This window comes from Gracilinanus agilis, chromosome 5 (assembly GCF_016433145.1).
Source record: "Gracilinanus agilis isolate LMUSP501 chromosome 5, AgileGrace, whole genome shotgun sequence".
In the NCBI taxonomy this organism is placed as follows: Eukaryota; Metazoa; Chordata; class Mammalia; order Didelphimorphia; family Didelphidae; genus Gracilinanus; species Gracilinanus agilis.
This window is the reverse complement of record NC_058134.1, coordinates 34,917,802-34,938,049: the sequence shown is the minus strand read 5'-3', so window position 1 is coordinate 34,938,049 and position 20,248 is coordinate 34,917,802. Positions and strand designations below refer to the sequence as shown.

The following is a 20,248-nucleotide window of genomic DNA, read 5'->3' as shown; positions in this document are numbered from 1 at the left end:
CCCAGCTGCCCCAGTGTTGGTTTTTTTGAGGATAGGGAAGACATGGCCATGTTTGTATTCAGTAAGGAAGGAACCAGCGGAGAGAGAGAGAAAGAGAATTTGAAAATAAATGATAGACATAGGAAAATAGTAGAAACCTCAAGGAGCAACAGCAGAACCAAATGTATCCAGGAGATGAGAGTGTTGGAAGGTCAAGGGTAAATACTTTGACTAATGAGTTAATGGCTAATCAAAGGGTAATGTTGGTGATGGGAAATCAGAAATGTGATCATATGCTGATCCTCTGTTTTTCCCAGCACTGAATGCTATGTGGGAGAATGTAGTTTGTGGCTGTTAATTGATTTTTGTGACACTCTTTTTTGTAAAAATTAAAATGTATATCTTTTACAACCCTAAAAAAAAGAAAAAGAAATGGTAGAATGGAGAGGGCAGAGGGTGATCTGTTGGATGAGACTCCAAACTGAGGATTTTGTAGTTTATCCTAAAGGCAATAGGGAACCACTAAATGTTCTTGAGAACATACTGATCTTCCTCTGAGCTATTTAGAAATCCTAAAGTACGTGTCCCCTTCAAGGTTAGGAAAATATAGGATATCTTTACATTGAAAAGTTTTCTGAAGAATATGGTAACTCTAATAGAAAAGCCCATATGCTGAAAATTCTTCAGCAGAGCAAAAAAAAAAGGCAATTCTCTGTTGATATGTAGATTTCATAATCAACTGGCTAAATATGGGAAAAGCAAGAGAAGAGAAATAAATACTCATAATAACCCACAGTCACAGTTAAATGCCTCCAGAAAGATGCATAGCAGCTGTTACCATTAACAACACTTGTAATGTCATTTCCATTGCTTACAAAGGAGTAAGTAATGTTGCAACTCCAGGGTGGTCCCTTTGTAGGGAAAGCCATGGAAGCTCATAATGGAACACACTCCTGGGCATACGGTAGCTCAGTGTCAGGGCAATTATGCCAAAGAGGATGAAACCCACTGCTTCCAGGATGGTCAGTACTAAAGAGAAAAACACTGGGATCAATTGAGGGTATTTGGGGTCTCTCTGCCTATGTCTTGCCTTCATTAAAGAGGCAGCCAGTATGGCTGGATGAGAACAAGAAGCATATACTTCATGAAGATATAACTTTCAAATATACCATAAGATCAGAATTAGCTAGGAGTGCAATTGATTAAGCATTGCACCTATAGTCAGGATCCCTGAATTCAAATCTAGCCTCAGGTACCTACTAGCTGTGTGACCCTGGGAAAGTTGCTTAAACTCAGGCTGCCTCAGTTTACCCAATGGCAAAGGTATCATAATATCAACTCCCTCCCATGACTATTATGAGGCTCAAATGAGATGAAATTTGTGAAGTGCTTTGCAAATCTTACAGTGTTATATTAATTCTTTATTATTATTTTTTATCCCTATCCTCAAAAAACCCTCTCATGATATTTTTATTCCTGCTCTCATATGATAAAGTTATTATCAGTAGTGAATAACACTATAAATTGGTGACTGAATGAATGTGTAATGGAAAAAATGCCAACTCTAGAGTCGGAGGACTTGACTTCAAATCCCACTAATGTTTCCTAGTTTTGTGATCTTGGGCAAATCTTAACATTTCCTTGGGCCTCAGTTTCTTTATCTATAAAATGGTATAGTTGGACTTCTGATATACCTTCAGGCTCTAGACATGAATCTATTATTCTGCTACCTAGCAGGCTCCTAATCATCAGAGCAGATTTCATTTCCCTTCCCAGTGTTCACCCAGACCTCCATCTTGCTATCTGCACTTTATAAATGTGTATCAAATGAATAGTCACTTTGCTTCCCTGGACCTCAATAGCCTCATCTATGAATTAGTTTTGGGAAGCAGAGTTAGAAGACTAGTATTGCCATTGAATGAAGCACTGAATTCTCTCATTTAAAAAAAAAGATTGTATGCCTACATGATCCACTACAACAAAAGATTATTCATTGTCCTTCAGAGCTCACTTAAGAACAATAATCCCTTTATTTATTCTCCTTTTTCTTAAATTGCATCATTCATTAAGTTATAGTGGGCAAGACTGAGAGAGCATCTAGTTCAATTTTACCTATTTTAATAAATATTTTTCATATAATTGATTTCCTTCATCTTCCTATAGATCTTATTTTGGGCACTCAAAAACATTATTCAGACAAGAGGTCCATACTTTTCCTCAGACTGTCAAAGGAAACAAAAGAGGCTAAGAATCCCTAATCTAGCCCAACCATCCCACTTTACATAGAATATGCTGAACCCCAAAGAAGTTAAATTACCTTCCCAAAAATCACACACTAGTAATAAATGACAAAGTTGGGAATTATTCCCCCAGATCTGCTGCCTCTAAATCTAGTAGTCTTCATTCTCATTCAACTAAAACTCACTTTACATGGTCTTCAAGACCCAAAAAGAAAGAATTTCAGATTTGGTGATGAAATCCCCAGAATCTTTCTTTTATTTTCCATCTTTATTGCTTCTCTTTTTTTAAAAACTTTTTTTCCAATTTTTTTGCCACCACAAAGAGTGTGGCTATGAATATTTTTATACAATCCTTTTTTATTTTTATTATGCCCTTTGGGCATAATTGCAAATTGTCTTCCAGAATGGTTGGATCAATTTGCAACTCCACTAGCAATGTATTAGTGTCCTAATTTTTGCCACATCCCCTTCAATATGTGATTAGTATAGCATAATAGATGAAGAACTTGCCATAAAGTCAAAAAGACTTCAGTTCACTTCCTTTCACTCTCGTACCATAGGCAAGTCATTTAATCTCCGAGGATTCTAGACAACTCTTGAAGGCTATGTGGTTGGGAAAGTGTCCCTCTTCATTGAAAGAAACAATTTCCTCACTTGGAGTTCCCTATGTTAAGGAAATCACAAGTCCATTCTCTATCCCTTATTAATTTTCTTTGAAGTAATAAGTTCACCTGTGCTTCTAAAATGTTAAAAGAAAGAAGTCATCTTTGCTCAGACTCATACCCACATATTGATACAGTAAGACCTTGCCCTTCACATTTTGCTCAAAAGATCATTCAAGAAGGCCCACCATGCCAGTATTTTTATGTAGTATGTAGTGCCCAGTGAGGAAAAAAAAGAAACAGATAAACAGCTGCCTGCCTGAGGTCAACCTCAAGAGAGAGCCTTTGTGTATGTTGTCTAGGAGACACCTGGGAAAGGGAGTGGGCATGTGTGTGTTCAAATCATATTGCTAGGACAATGGATCCTACTGAGTAGAACAGACAAAACAAGAATAATCAAGGATAGTTTTCAATTACTGCCTGACTTTCTGAGGGGCTTTGCATGCTTTGGGCTTTATATCTAATCTCTGAAAAGAAGGTTGAGAGAACTTCAATCCAACATTTTGAACCAACAAATTCAACTCAACATTTAAGTATGCAAAGCTCTATGCTAAAGGCTCTAGGAGAAATACTGACTCTGGACTCAGAGAGCCTAAGTTCAAATCTCACCTCTGATGTTTATGTTCAAGTGCTGTTCGTTCCATATTTTGAATACTTAGGTGTATCTCCTGATGTGTATCTAAAGCGATTTTCCTAAAGTACATGTCTAACTATTGTACCCTTACTCAATGAACTCCAATGGCTCCCTGTCACCTGCAAGACTAAATATAAAATTTTTCCATTTGAAGTTCAAAGCAGTTCATGACTTAGTCCCCACCCCATGAATTCACCAGTCTTCAAAAATTTCCTCTCCCATGGACTCTGTGATCCAGTTCCACTGGATTTTTCTGATCTTCAAACAAGATACACCATCTCCAGACTCCAGACATTTTCACTGACTTTCCCCATGTATGAAATATTTTCACTCCTTATTTTCTACTTTCTACTTTTCCTGGCTTCCTTTAAAAAACCCTTACCTTCCATCTTAGAATCAATACTGGATATTGCTAGGATATTGGTTCTAAGGCAGAATAGTGGTAAGGGCTAGGCAATGGAGATGAAGTGACCTGCCCAGAGTCACACAGCTAGGAAGTGACTGAGGCCAGATTTGAACTGGGGACCTCCCCATCTCTGGGCCTGGATCTCAATCCACTGAGCCCCCCACAACGCCCCCTGGTTTCCTTTTAGTAGCAGGTAAAATCCCACCTTTACAAGAAGCCCTTCCCAACCTCTCATTATTACAGTGTCTTCCTACTCTTGATCACTTCCAATTTATCCTATAAATTTTTGTTTGCACTTGTTGCTTTCTTGTTGTCATTTCTCATTAGATTGTGAGTTCCTTGCAGGCAGGGATGATCTTTTGACTTCCTTTGAGTCTCCAGTGCTTAGTTAGCAGAGGGGTTGGCATATAGTAGGTGCTTAATAAATATTTGTTGACAGTGATTGTGGAAGAAAGGGGTTCCATTCCATGAATATTCATCTTAGTAACATCATGGATATTTGGCAAACCAGCAAACTAGTAAACATGTAAAGAAAATTTCCAGATTATATCAAAATATTACTAAACAGCATGAGAACTTTTTAAAAAGGCAAATGACTTCTAGAAGTCACCTTTTAGGTTAAAATTAAGTTCCTCAACTTCTTTTAAGATCTCACCAAAAAAAATCTCACAAGATCTAATTTGAATATACCCTTTTCACTTTATTTTGCATCACTTACCTTCATGAACCCTACATTCCAGCTGAACTGTACTATTAGCCATTCCCCAGATTTGTTTCTCCATCTCCCACCTCTGGGTATTTGTACAAGTTATTATTTTTCGTACTTAGAATTTGCATCCTTCTTATCTCCACATTTCAGATGTGTTTCTTTGTTTCAAATCTCATCTCAGATACTCCCTAATTTGTGCTTTTTCTGATTTCCTCCCATGCCCTCCAGTTATTAATGTCTCCCAGTTTTCCTTATGTGACACTTATTGGTGTCCACATTGGGTTCCTCACTTCCCCTGTAAAATATAAACTCTTGAATATCAAGAAATATTTTATTTTGGTCTTCACTTAGCATAATGCTCTACCCTGTGTTTTTAGAGAAGGGAAAGACTCTAGAGTTGAAACTTGTGACTTTAATAATATAGGGAACTCCTGGTGTAGAAACATGCTTCACATATGGAGATTTGCAATTCTTATAGAACTTATAAGCTTAGAGAGTTACCTAGAGACACTGAGAGATTAAACAACTTAGAGTCTATGCTTAATGTATCTTCATTGAATTGAGATAGGATACAGATTGAGTATTTTAAAATATTGTATATTGGAAATTATTTTCTTTCTGTTTTCTCTCCCCTGGTACCTAGTGAATTAGAGTGTGTCCACAAGTATAGACCAATTTATGAAAAAAAAAACCCAGCTGAAATCAAACAGCTGACTACTAATTTGTATGAAAAGATAAATGGGTCCTTAAAAAGGCTGGATGGATCAGCACTATGGGTTGTCCATCCATCTACCTGTCATGGTCTGGACAATAAATATTCTTCATCCATTTGGATTTTCCTATGTAATTCTTAAGTCAAACTCTGTTAAGTGATCATGGATCTCATTGAGAAGGTTTTCTTTGGGACTTTATGCAAGTAGGACAAGCCCTCCATAAATAGGATCATCTGAAAAACTTCACCATCTTTAGGGAATTCCCCCCTTTTGCTGGCACTCTGCCCTTCATATTCTCTATGACATTGACAAATACCTTTGGGGCACCTTTTTCTAAGACTTACAAGGGAATATTTTTTAAAAGGAAAGAGAAAAAACTCACTGGTAATTTTTCTTGATTGTCACAAAGTTTTTTTTAGCAATAAAACTTCATGATTGATAACTACATACTGGGTAATAATCCTTAGCAATTCATCCCTAATTCATTTTCTTGGCTTCTCAGACTCCTGTGTCTGAGCTTATGGCAATTGCTCGTCTCCATCATACAGATTCTCAGCTGGATCATAGATCTCATTTGCCTATCTTATGCCTCAGATGCTCAGTCTGATAAAAGGAGGCCTCACATTAATCAGGCTTTCTTAAAGTGTTGATTAGTAGAATGAATTCCACTTCCCTCTTTTCCTCTCGATCTTTTTGCTGTACTGGCAGTCAATGAGAGAAAGTGTCAGTGTTAAAATTCGTGACTGCCTTAGTCCTTTTAGCATTAATGTTTTCTGTTTCGTGAGGTTGAAAGGGAGATTTCCTGCATTTATTCATCATCTCTACAGTTAGAAGATAACTTAGAGGTCATATAGTTTAATCCTTCATTTTCCAGATATAGAACCCAACTAAGCTTCCAGATATGAAACGACTTGTCCAAGGTCACACAGGTAGAACTTGGCAAAGCATCAACTGGGAATTCAATTTTTATGGCTCCAGTCATTGATCTTTCCCTTTTACAACTTTGTCTCCCAACACAAGCTATCCTTCACCAATTATTTCTGGTATCTCCTTGGGACTGATTTGAAGCAGACCTACCCTACCTATGATTTCATCATTTAAGGGAACTGCTAATAAAAAGGCAATAGCCACACCTTGAAACATAGAGGAGCTTTTTATCAACACAGATAGAACACTATTTCTATGAATTATAGTGTTGGAAAGTTGCCAGGTACCCCTATGAGATTAATTGACTAGACCAGGGTTACACAGCCAGTATGTATTGGAGGCTAAAAATGAACCTGGTAATTCTTGACTGCTGTGCATCTCCCTACATACTTTGATATGCCATCTCTCTCTGGAGATGATTTAGGTGATGAGTACTGGCTAGATCTGTGATTTCATCTGTATAAGGAACTCTGGGATGAGGAAAACACCCTCTAGCAGCTTGGCACCTCCTTTGCGGCTTATTGTCTTCAGGTGTTGACTAGATCGCTCAAAGTCTAAAGGACTTGTTTCAGGTCCCACAGCCAGTTTGTGTCAGAAGTGGTACTGATTTACCACTCATAAAATGGAACCTCTAAAAGGTAATCCAAAGATAGAGTATGGAACCAGATGGAAAGAAATTCTTCCAAAATTAAAAAATGACTCAGGCTACCTGCTTGCCCTGTGGAAGGGATGTATCAATTGTCTGGGGGATTTTTGGGTGTATCACAGGAATGATCTATGAAGTAGCCAGAGTAGAATTTCCATGATGCCAGAATATAAGGATGTTTCCGCAGGTACCATGGAAGGCTCCTGCTGCTTTCCGGCAGTTCTGCTTCACAGAATGTTAATCAAAATCTGGACCACAGAGGCTAGATCTCAGCAAAAGTCTGAATGCAAAAGAGTTTCTTCATGGGGCTGCTCTTGGGAAAGGAGATTTTTCACCTCTGGTGACATTGATGGTGACCCCAACATCTCCTGGCTTTGTTTCTAGACCTCTAACTCTACCACTTCCTACACTTGCATGTAGCCCTAGAGTCCAAGTTGTCATTAATAGGATCTGGTGTGGTTTGGAATGGAGAAGAGCAAAGGATGAAGTTGGAAAGAGACAATTCTTTGGAGAAAGTCCCTCTGTACTCTACATCTACTCCCTGGTGAATCAATGGTTTAGAAGACTGATATTAGGAGAGGGAAGAGTCTTTTAATCTGGCTCTAGGTAGTGAAGTTCTCTTGGCCTTCCAGCATTATCAGAGGAGACCAAAAAACAGGTGAGCAAAGCAGCCAGAGGACTGATAAATAATGGATTATAACAAGCCAACTAAAATGTAATGAAGTTGTCCAGAAGGATCTGAGTTTGCAAAATTCACTATAGCCTTCCAGGCAATAACCATCAAGGGCTGTAATTGGTCATTCTGTATTGGTAATGCCATTGCTGTAATCCCTCTCTTATTGAATTTGAAAGGCACTGACTCACTATACGACCTTGGGAAGTACTAATAATACTGAGGCACTTCACAAAGTGAAGTTGGCAAAGACTAAGGCTGACAAAGCCCTCTTCCTAGTTATCTTCACCTGATCCTCTTGCTTGTCCCTCTCTCGTTTTAATCTGTTGCCAAGTCCTAGCCTAACTTCCCAAGTTATCTCATTTAAGCCCCCTACTCTCTTCTTACCCTGCCACCACCTTTATACAGGTCCTCATCACCTCATGCCTTGACAATTGCAATAGCCTAGTGATCATACCCCTGCCTCCACTCTATCCTCCACTTGGCTTCCTAGAGTAGGTCATGTCAAATCAACAAGCATGAATTAAGTGCCTGCTCTGTTTCAATCCATATGCTAAGCACTAGGGACACAAAAAAAGAAAATATCCAAAGACTTTGATCTCAAGTACTTTAATAGGTGCAACAACAAGCAAACAGCCATGTACAAACAAGTTCTATACAGGATAAATTAGAAATAATCTTACAGAGAAGTTGTGATGATTAATGAGGAGTAGGGAAGTCATTTGGCAGAAAGTGGGATTTTAGTTGAGACTTGAAGAAAGACAGAAAGACAAGGAGATAGAGATGAGAAGTAAGGGCATTCCATGCAAGGAGAACAGCCAATGAAAATACATGACATCAGGAGATGGAGCACATTGTTCAAGGAGTAAGGAGGCTAGTATCAGTATAATATAGCATACATAGATGGGAATAAGGTATAAAAAGAAAGGAAAGACAGAAGAGGGACTTAGGAAGAGTTGGGAAGGGTATTCAGAGTCAACCAGAGGATTTTAGATGTGTTCCTACAAGTAAATAGAAGTCACTGGAGTTTACTGAATAAGGGATACACTTTAGAAAGATCCCTTTGATTGCTGAGGATAGACTAGATGCAGTGTTGGTGAACCTTTTAGAGACTGCATGCCCAAATTGCGCCTTCAAGCTGCCTGTGAGGCCTCCCCTCTCCCCTGCCCACATTACCTCAGACAGCCAGGAGGGAGGAACTCCTTGAATTGGGCTGCTGTGCAGAGGGACAGGGCATGTGAAAATTGTCCTTGGGCATGGGGGCAAGGGGGAATGGAACAGCCCCCTCTGGCATGCTGGGGCATGCATGCCATACCTTCACCAACACAGAACTAAAGTATGAAAGACTTGAGCCTGGGAGACCAAATAGAAGTCTATTGCAGTAGTCCAGATATGATGTGAGAAGGGTCTGTCCTGTAGCAGCAATGTCAAAGGAGGGAAAAGGTCTAGATGAGAAATGTAAATGTAAAATCAAAGACTTGGTGCCATATTGGATATGGGAATGAGGGAGAGTGAAGAGTCAGGGATAACACCTTGGGCATGAGTCTTGATGACTGGAAGAGTGGTGGTGCCTTTGACAGCAATGAAGACATTAAGAAGAGATATCACATACACACACACACACACACACACACACACACACACACACACACACACTTACTTGAACAGTCCAGTGACTCCCTACCACTTCCAGGATAAATATAAAATCTTGTGTTTGGCCTCTAAAAGCCTTTAGAACCCAAGCTCACTTTTTCTACCTTTCCATTCTTCTTATACTATTATACTCTCCGTATACTCTATGATCCAGCGATAATGGCTTCCTTGATGCTCCTTACACAATGCAATTCACCTCTCACTTGGACATTCCACTGGTTATTCTCCATAGCTGGAATGCTCTCCCTCCTCACCTCCAGCTCCTAGTTTCCCTAGCTTCCTTCCCGTCTCAGCTAATGTTGTTCCTTCTGCAAGAAGCTTTCCCTAGTCCCACTTACTGCTAGCTCCTTACCTCTGAAATTATCTGAATTTGTTTTTACATAGTTTGTTTATTATCTCCCCCTTCGAATTTTGAGCTCCTTGAAGGCAAGGACTGTTCTTACCCTTTTTTTGTATTCCCAGTGACTAGCACAGTGCCTGGCACATAATCAGCACTTAGTCACTTCTTATTGCCCTGGCTGGATCATTTTACCTCATAACATCACCAGGGGGTAGGCAAAGCAAGTATCGCCTTCCCCATTTCACAGATGAGGATATTGAGACTCAAATAGGGGTAGCATGAGCACAGTGAGTAGGTGTCAAAGCTGACATTCAGCCTCAGGGATCTCCTGATTCTAAGTTCAAAGCTCTTTAGCCTTCATTCTGTGGGCTCAAATCACTTCATTTGTCTAGATTTGTCTCCTCATCCTTAAACTTGGGGAACCAAACTTGATGATCTCAAGCTCTCCTCCAGCAATAGAATCTTGTGGTTGTGACTGTACCTGAAAAGAGAGGAGCTTCTGTTTTAGTCTTTTATGACCCCAACCTTCTCCTCCCCACCTTCTTCAACTGCCTGGGCTCTGATTCCTACAGCTGCTCATAGACTGACTTTTTTAAAAGAAATGTTTGAGCTCCTTTCTCAGAAGAAATTTACCCAAGTGCAGAAGGATGATTATTACTTTAGCTAGCAGATAAAGGATGTGCATTTGTTTAGGGAATGCTTTGTGAATCAAGAGACATAAAGTTGGAATTATTCCTATAGTCTTTGTGCATTGGCCAGCTTATTGAGTTTGAATGAACTTTTCTGAATTTCCTACTAACTCCATACCACCACAAAAGCTGTAATGAAAGGCTATTTAATTACCTGAATCAGAGTCTGTGAAATGTATGAGTCTCCATGGCAGGAGGGGGGACTCCAGTCCCTGTAATTAGTGCCACTGAATTGAGGCAAATTGTCTCCAGCAAGGAAATGTGGACAATGTTTGTCAAAATCTGTGCAGTGGGTCAAGAACTTTTCGAACTATGATGATTATGTCAACAGATGCTTCCCCCATCTGCTTACTGGAATAACAAGAAGGAAAATCACAACTTTCTTCTCCCCACATGGGCTGGCATTCTGTTTATTCCTAAAGCCCACGAATCAGATAATCTTAGTAGGCAGAAATTAAATATATACACAGCAACTGGGCCTTAAGTGTTTCCATCCAAGCCTAATCACAATACCCATTGCTTCTACCATTACAAGAAAAGCTACATGGACTGATCTTATTTAGGTGGCACAATTGGTGGAGTCCTGGACCTGAAGTTGAAGGTTTGAGTTCAGATCAAAAGCAAACTATCTCATGTCTTCCCATCCCATGTGATTCGTGCCCACATCCTTCAATGAATCAATCTAATCAAGAGCTAGCTATAATATCCACTTTTAGATCTCAGACAAGGTTCATGGGGTATGAAGGAGAGGAGGAAACTCAATTCTTCCACCCTTGAAATATCAAAAATTACGTGACTACAAAACATTAGCCAAAGTCCAGGAGAAGAACCTTGTTCTTACTTTAATGCTTATGACAATAATAAATCTTAGTATTACATAGCACTTTATTGTTTGCAAAGCACTGAAAATATTATTTTAATATTTTAATAATATACAGTGATGTAAGTATTATTACTTTCCCCATTTTATAGATAAAGAGATGGAGGTGGAAAAAGGTTAAGTGATTTTTTCCAAGGTCACTGTTGTGTGGAGATGCAAAGCATGGCAACCCTGCAAAGGTGAGGCTATCCCTGTACCTTTGCAGGGTTGCCATGCTTTGCATCTCCACACAACAGTACACAACTACGAAATGGCTGAGACTAGATGTTTTTTTACTCTTACTTTCTCTGAGAATTGATGCTGAGTATCAGTCCCAAGGCAGAAGAGTGATAAGGGTGAGGCAATTGGTGCTAAATACCTTGCCCGATTTCACCGAGCTAGGAAGTATCTGAAGCCAAATTTGAACCCAGGACTTCCTATCTGCAGGCCTGGCATTCTATCCACTGAGCCACCTTGCTGCCCCTGAGACTGGACTTGAACTCAAGTCTAGTGCCCCTATTCACTGGGCCCTTTAGCTGCCTTTTGTGTGTCCCAAATAAAGTTTACTCTGAGGGAAGAGGTCAGCAGATGAGTAGAGAGATCCCTAAATAGTTTGGATTTTCAGTAAATTCAATTCAACTCAATAAACATTCATGAAGCATTTACTGTAGGTAAGGTAGTAAGATAGTCGGTTGGAATAAAATGCCAAAAACAGAGCAGTCCCTGACTTCAGGGAAGTTACATTTTTCTTGGGGAATGAAATATGTGTACAAACAAATAGAAATCAATTATACAAGGCAAGATAATGAGGGAGAGAGCATTTATTAGAGAGGAGAATAGGAAAGGACTCTACACTATACTTTAAGGAAGCCAGAGATTCTAAGAAGCAGAGATAGGGAAGACAGCCTTTCAGACATAGAGTACTACCTGTGCATGGAGGGAGGAGTTTTAAAGTTATTTCCAGGAAATACCCAGCCTGGCATTTTTATTAGATTAATGAATTCAGGAAGGGGAGTAAAATGAATTGACTAGAAAATTAGAAGGAAACCTTCTTGTAAAAAGCTTCAAATACCAAGCTGAAAATTTTTTATTTCATCCTTCAGGTGATTGTTGAGGGAGAAATGGCATAGTCAGCCCTACACTTTAGGAATATCAATTTGGTGACTCTTTAGAAGATGAATCGGAAGCCAATTAGGAGACTACTGCAATAATAGAGATAAGAAGTGACAAGGGCCTAAACTAGAATATGAATAGGTAGGGTACAGATGAAATATGTTGGGAGATGGAATCAATAAAACATAGCAAATTGCATGAGTGCTCTCCTAAAGAGACCTTTAAGTTTCAAAATAAGTTGAATTTTCAGATGGTCAGAGCCTAAGGCTAGCCACAATGCTTCTTCCATTACAAGAAAAGTTCTATGGGCTAATCTTACTCAGGTGGCACAGAAGATAAACAAGTTCAAAGTCAGTCTCAGACACTTATTTGCTGCATGTCCCTGGGCAAGTAACTTAACCTGTCTCAGTTTCCTCAACAGTTAAATGAACATATTTATAAATAGCACCTACCCAACAACACTGCTGAGAGGATACAATAACATAATTAATATTTTAAAGCATTTAGACTGGCGTGAAGTGGATGCTTAATAAGGACTTGTTCCCTTCCCTTCCCTACATAGAGAATAAGGATGGTAGAAAAATGATTTAGATCTATTTCTTATTTATGAGATGTTTTCCTTGATATTTTAATCTGTTCATTTTCTAGTTTTTTAAGTTGCATGCCCAATTCATTAACCCCTGCCCTCCCTAATTTGTTAATATATGCACTCAGTGATATAAATTTTTCCCTTAGAACTGCTTTGGCTGTATCCCATAGGTTTTGGTAAGAAGTCTCATCATTGTCATTGTCTTCAATGAAATTGTTAATTGTTTCTATGATTCCTTATATTTTAAATCAATTAAGTAACCTTGTTTCTCCCAGAGAATAAATCTGTGAGCTGCTGTTATTGTTCTTCCATGGTGGTTTTCAATCAGACATCACTGAAAGGTCCCACATAAAACCGAGGACCAAAATCACAAGCAACTCTCAGCTTGTGAATCAACTAACCAAACTGAATTTGTCACTTGACTCTCATAATAGAGTTATGAGAAATGGAGGTTAGCAGGGGGGTGGGGGGGTGGGAATTTCCCAGGAAAGTAGAAATACCAAAGGAAATCAAGATCATGCCAGGATAAGTGACAAACAATGGGAAGAATGAAGATGAACTGAACTCTTGGGCCAGATGAGACCAATGTCTGTAATTATGAAGGAAACCCAAGGAGAGATGGAATTCTTAACTGGGGAAATTACACCTTTCTCTTGGCAACTAAGGAAATACTCCTGGGTTGGGTAGAAGTAAATTTATGTATTGAGTTTTAGCAGCTATAATTCCAATCCATACTTTGTTGAGTCTGAACAGAGTGCCTGTTATAGAATCAGCAATATCATGTTCTTCAGCCAGGTAGTTTTCCTCTGTAGATTTGTACTTAAGTTATGAGCTACGATAAAATCAAAGGCTTAAAACTTTTCAAGGGCAGGAAACCTTTAAATGTGAGTTGAAAATGGAATAACTTGTGAAGGGTTAGGTTATTTAACTTTGCTCATCATCATTCCTATTATTTCCATAACACCAGGCTACTCTTGATCTGGACGAACAGTTCTACATCTTTTTTATCTCAGAACTCCTTTGTGCTCTTAAAAATTACTGAGAACTCCTGAAAGAGTTTTTGATTTTTGGTGGGGGTTGAGGGGGGTTGTTTTATTGAGTTATGGGACCTTCATTGCAGCCCCGTTGGACTACCAATATGTTTAATAATATTATATAGATATATGGAGATTTTATCAATATCATCATAATATTACTAAAATATTTTCATATCTAGTATGGTAAATATTAGAAATTAAAGTATTCAATAATTTTCATAATAATAGCAAGATATTTTGTTTCCTATACTTACCATGTTATATGATGCCTAATACCATATTAATAAGGATTAATAATCAAAACATCTTAGCATTGTTATGAAAATAGTTTTTATTTTGTGGATGGCCTGAAAGGGTCTTAAATACCCACAGAAGTCTCTGGACCACACTATGAGAACAACTGGTCTAGATTTATTATTTCAGTGCTTTGGGTTCTGATTCTATTCAAATTGGAATTTGTTCCAAATCAGGTGATTCCTAAATGCAGAAAAACATTTAACCAAAAGCAAGACTATATCTATTATATGAAAGTCTTCTATAATGCCTTTCCATTCAATTTTTCTTAAAAAGTATTTATATTCCACTAAATTCTCCATTTCTTTCTAAGATGGATATGAGTAAAATTCATATCTAAAAGCTCATGGACTCATAGATGTAAAAATGTTAAGAGATCATAGAGGATATCCAGGTCCATTTTTTTATTCTATGAATAAAAAAAGCAGGATCTAGGAAGTCAAATGCCTTTCCCAAGGTTGAATAGGTAGGAAGAATTAAAGGTGGGATTTGAACCCAGCTCCTCTTACTCCAGTACCTATACTTTCTAGAACTCCCTGCATAGAAAGTGAAGCAGATCAGTGACTTATCTGTAACATCCAACCTTACAGAGTTGCCTGGTGGCACAGAGGGGTCAGGTTTCTTTCTAGAGGTTCCATAGGAGGCAGGACTTGAATCAGGTCTCCAAGACTCCCAAGGCTAACCCCCATTCACTCCCCCAGGCTGCCTCTCCTCAATACACCTATTCCTTTACAACTGAAATTTGAAGAAAAGATTATCTAAATCTGGTGGCTAGATCATCAGATATACAGAGCTCTGTAGAATCCTCTTTAGTGAGCACCTGTCTTCTTGCCACATATGGGAAGACCTCAAGTCTTGTGTCCCCTGTGGAGCCAAAAGCACTTCATTCTCCTCCCCTTTAAATGCTCTCATTTGGTGAAGAATACCAAGGTCATTCCTATATTTGTGCATCCTTTGTTCACAGTTCTAGCAGGAAACCCTAAAGTACAGTGGAGGATCCAAAATCTAATTCCTGTTCTGACATACCCATTTTTCAGAGGGTTTCCTGTCACTGTCACAGTAATGAGCCCTCAGTGTCTGATAGCCATGTTGCTGTTTAAGGCGATAACTAGTGAGTTGTCTCTTTCATGTGGGGAAAAGTGCTAACCTCTAGAGCAGTCTTTTTCTTTCCCTTTTGACAGGTGGTTTTGTCCTGATGAAAGGAATAGAAAGTCATGGCCTGTTATAGGCAGATTATTTTCCCTCACATCACTCAGGTGAATGGCAGGGGCGTCTTCTCACATGCACAATGACAATAATCTACCACCTAAGAATCTCATTTCACCACCATTGATGGTAGAGGAAACATCCCTTTTCTCTGGGTTCATTCCTTCTTGCTGCTCACATTAATTAACTAGTTTGCTTTCTAATGAGAACATTCCTTTTTATGTCTTTAAAATGCCAAGACCCAAAATAGTTTGTTTGATTGCCCTATAATTGTAATATACTTTGCACTCCCTACAAAGAAAATCCACTCGTGAACCTAATCTTGACTTGAATTCCTTCAAGATTATGTTCAAATCCTCTCTTCAGTAGATGATCTTTCTATGTTCCCTCCAATCCACTGTTAGTGACTTCTCTCTGTATCTTGTATGTACAATGTTTGAATGTTTTCTGCCCCAACAAAATGTGTGTTCTTTAAGGTAAAGAACCAAAGTTTGGGTTTTTTTTTTATCCCCGATGTTTACTGTAGTGTCTGGGGTACATAGTAAATAATTAATAAACGCTTATTGAGTGACTGAATAACTCTGGCTCTAAAGTCATGGCTAAAATAGTATAAGCTCTAACAGGTCCTATAAGGCTGTAATGGTTTTGAAAATGAACTGATAATAAAATGTGATTCTATTACCTGAGACCTAGGCAAGAATGATCTTAGATGCTCATGATAAGACTGGCTAAAGTGGGTGATCTGATTGACCGTTGCGGCAACATAAAATTATCTCCAAAGTCATCTAATTGGTAGAAGGAGTTTTCACAATGATAAAATTAGAGATCTTTAGCATATGTAGTACAGAGTGCTGAACTTGGTATCAGGAATAGTATGGCTTGAATTCTACTTCACATATATGCTATATAATCTTGGACTAATCACAGCTACTATCTAACTTTATATCTATGATCCTATTTTCTATTAGGTCATTTCCCCCCTGGACTTCAGATTTCAATGATATAGGGAGTTCCTTACTGAAGATCTACCCCTAATGATATAGATGGTCAATTGCTCTGCAAATTATTGACTTAGAGTGCTCTTCGAGGTCATATGGTCATATAGCCAGTCTGTGTCAGAGGCAGGATTTAAATCCCAGTTGCCCTGACTCCAAATCTGCTTCTTTATAACTTTACTCCCCAATGTCTCAAAATGATCTTTTGGATCATATAACTTATCATGTTAATGTGAAAGTTGACATTTTTAAATAAATGCCAAAGAAAAAAATTAATTGTATTCTTGCTGAACTACTTGATTGTTTTTATAAATAAGAATATAACTATAATGAAATATGTCTATCTCAAAAATTCTCTGAATTCTGTCTTTTTCCTTATTGTCAGCTTTTATAAGCCTTTGAGAAAAGGATATTATCAAGATATTCCACTGGGTATTACAAAAGACAGATTTTGACTTTGTTTGAAGAAGATGATATTTACCTACTAGATATTTAATAAATGCTTTAGTCTGCCATTTACACATGGTCCTGTCCTTTTATAATCTCAATACATATCATAGAATTTGGCTACCTTTGCAAAAATTCTATTTTCTCTTTATTGTTATCCTACAATGTTGACAGAGTGGAAGAAATCTCCATACAAATTCCAAATGGGTTAAAAATCACCCAAAGATCATATGCTCCCCATTATCTAAGTCAGTATAATGCAGTTCAGATTCACTACATTGTGTAGAATAGATACACTATAGAAAATATCATTTTAAATTGGGTTACATGGTAATATGAGAAAAATAGCCCCATGGGAGGGGGTAACAAGAAGGAAAATCATCCAGAAAACTTGGAATTTGGGAGATGGGGCAGGATATTAAGAACATATGGAGTAGTATGAACACCATGTCTGCTTACATGTCATCACTTAGCAAGACTTTTTCTTTTCTTCCAACATTTTATAGCTCTGCCTTACCCATTAGACCACCACTTCAATTTTTATTTAACTTTTTAATTAAAATTCCTCTAGCTTTCTTCTCCCTTCCTTTCTTTTCACCTCCCCATTTCTTTGCTTCCTCCATCTCCTCCTTCTATTTTCCTCCTTCATCATATTTATCATTTTCTCTTTCCCTTTTCTTGCTTTTATTCTGACATATCTTCCCTCTCCCTCTCTCTTTGATTCCCTTTACCCTCCTTCAAAATTGACTGCACAGTGGAATTAACCTATAATATCAATTTTTTCAATATTTCATGGGATTGACTTTAGTTCTGAAAAGGACCTTAGTGATCATCTACTCCAACCTTCACATTTTACAGATGAGAAAACTGTAATAAGGGGAGGTTAAATGACATGCCCAGGGTCAACAAAGTATTAAGAAATAGAGACAGGATTTTAAGACAAATCATGTAATTACAAACATATTTCCAAACATAACCCTTTCCACTATTCCACACCCTTTGTAACTTCCTCATTTTATCCAGAGTGGTTAAGTGACTTCTCCATGGTCACACAACACAATATAGTGAAGAAAGAGCCTGGAGTTGCCTTTAGAGGTCCTCAAATCCAGTGTTCTTTCCATTATACCAGGAATTGCTCCATACTTGAAAGTTCTTTGAATTTACATTTTAACATTTGTGAAATTAATGCATAAGCTGCTTAATCAATTCCATGAATTTGGAATTCAATATGTCTCATTCATCTTTAAAAACAAATATACGTGTAAGTTAAAATTAAACAATGAAAGATTCTTGTCTTCTACATCACCTTGTGGCCCTTTTTACCATTTCATAAACCAATTTACAACTAAATTCATCTGGATACCAAGCCTCAGTTTTTCTATCTGTAACAGAAAGAGAAAGAATGACCTCCAAGGTCCTTCTAGCTCTACAACTATGATCATATGATTCTTTTGTTTAAAGAAAAATCAAAATCTTAGGTAGAAATAACCTTAGACCATACCTATGTAATAGGGCAAGATGTGTCTGGCTTTTCTCTGAAGAGGTGACAATGTGATGAACAATTTGAATATGAAAAGAATTATTGTATCCAGGCTTGTGTTATGGAATGAAAGATTCCAATGAGAGGATACAATGCCATAGTAGTTCCTTATTAACTGACTGCCTAGCTCCTTACATTATGTAAATTGTTTTTAATATTATTTTATAATTTAAGCCTTTATCAAAATTCTTACAAAAGTAAAATTGAAACAAGCTTAGGTTATATAATATTTCAAAAAATGTATGCCTTGGGTAGGGCTTGACAGATGTGGAAATGGGATTTCTTGCCACAGAGCACGTAGAAAAATATATGCTCCATTTTGAAATGATAGGAGTAAATTATAGCATCTTTGTCACAGGAGAGTGGAACAATGATCAGGTCCAATAAGATATAAAGAACCATAAGTTTCATCAATGATAGCCCTCCTCCCTACCCCAGCCCCCGTCATCACTATTTGAGGCCAGGCGGGTTCTGAAGCAGCTCATCTCAACTAGGGAGATGTAGGAAGTACTCAGTCTGATCCCAAATAATACTGAAAACAACTTTAATCCCTAACATCTGGTCCAGAGAGCTCTTCAGATATATCATTGTTGGATTTAGAGTTTATGCTTGCAGTTGAATGGTACTGTGTCATGGTCACATTTGCTTCAGGGATTCCAGAGCCCCTTCAAGACTGATCTAGAAATAGAGTCCAAGTCCCCAATTCCACACACCATTAGAGGAATACCAGAATTAGCAATCCTCCAATGAATCAAGAAGCATTCATTAGACACTTGGTATGTGCCCAGCACTGGGAATACAACGAAAGAACAAAAACAGCCCCTACCCCCAAGATGTTTACACTCTCAAACTCATGCATATATAGAGTGGGTAGAAGGTAACCCCGATGGGACCACTTGAATTGACTTGACTAATGAAGGTCCATTTCAGTGTCACATAACTAACTCTCCTCTTTTCCTACAGGTAATGACCTTAACTCAAGAAGTCTCACAACTAAGCAAAGATATGAAGAATATAATGAATCTTCTGGAAAATGTATTAATGGCCCCAAAGCCTACAGGGTTTTGCTCAGTGCACAGTGCATCCATGTGTCCTTCTATTGAGAGCTTACAGAATAGAATGACTTGGACAGCTCACCAACCTTGTATGCACAAGCAAGCAGGCAAGAGTGCCTGCCCCAAAGCACACCTTTGTCACGGTAACAGCATGTCCAGCATTTGGGAAATGGAGCGTTCCTCCGTTGGTAGCAGCCCCCAAAGAACTGGAGCCAATGAGCAAAATCTTTTGGACAATGACCTTTATCATTGTTCAGGCCTTGACTATTCCCCATCTCATTATCAGGTCATCCGAGAGGGTCCTTTGCAGTTTATAAGGTGCACTTCTCCCCATTCAGATACCACACTGACCCCTCTCCAGTCTATTTCGGCAACGCTCTCATCCTCAGCATGTTCTTCCTCGGAGACATCCTTACACCTCGTGCTCCCCAGCAGATCTGAGGAAGGTAGTTTCAGTCAAGGAGCGGTCAGTTCTCTCAGTTTGGAAAACTTGCCTGGCTCTTGGGACCGTGAGGGAATGCCATCCCTTCCCCCAAAACCCTCAGAAGATTTCCCTCTGGAAATTGTAACAAGCACAACAGACGTGAAAGATAACAAAGCCATAAATGTATAATGCCTGGACTGCAAAAGGGGACCTTTAGCATATATGATGGGACTCCCCGTTTCAACCTCCTTGCTGCATGACTGCTTTGGTTTGCCTTTTCTCTGCCCATTGGAGACAGAACAATGTGGGGCACCTGACTATTAAAGGATGAGTGGCTAGGAAAAGGTAGAACCTCATACATACCATAGACAACAATTTCTAGATTCCAGAAGCATGTGGAAAGCATTTTCTCTACTGG

The 20,248-nt window shown here is 38.5% G+C and overlaps 1 protein-coding gene across 1 annotated transcript in view; it reads left to right on the top strand.

Annotated features, from left to right (window-relative positions):
* KCNH8 (potassium voltage-gated channel subfamily H member 8) overlaps positions 1–20,019 on the top strand; it is a 400,722-nt gene extending 380,703 nt beyond the window's left edge. Inside the window, exon 16 of the mRNA XM_044678889.1 lies at positions 19,315–20,019. Coding sequence (XP_044534824.1) covers positions 19,315–20,019 — 705 coding nt within the window. The remainder of the gene's footprint in view (positions 1–19,314) is intronic.
* The last annotated feature ends 229 nt before the right edge of the window (positions 20,020–20,248 follow it).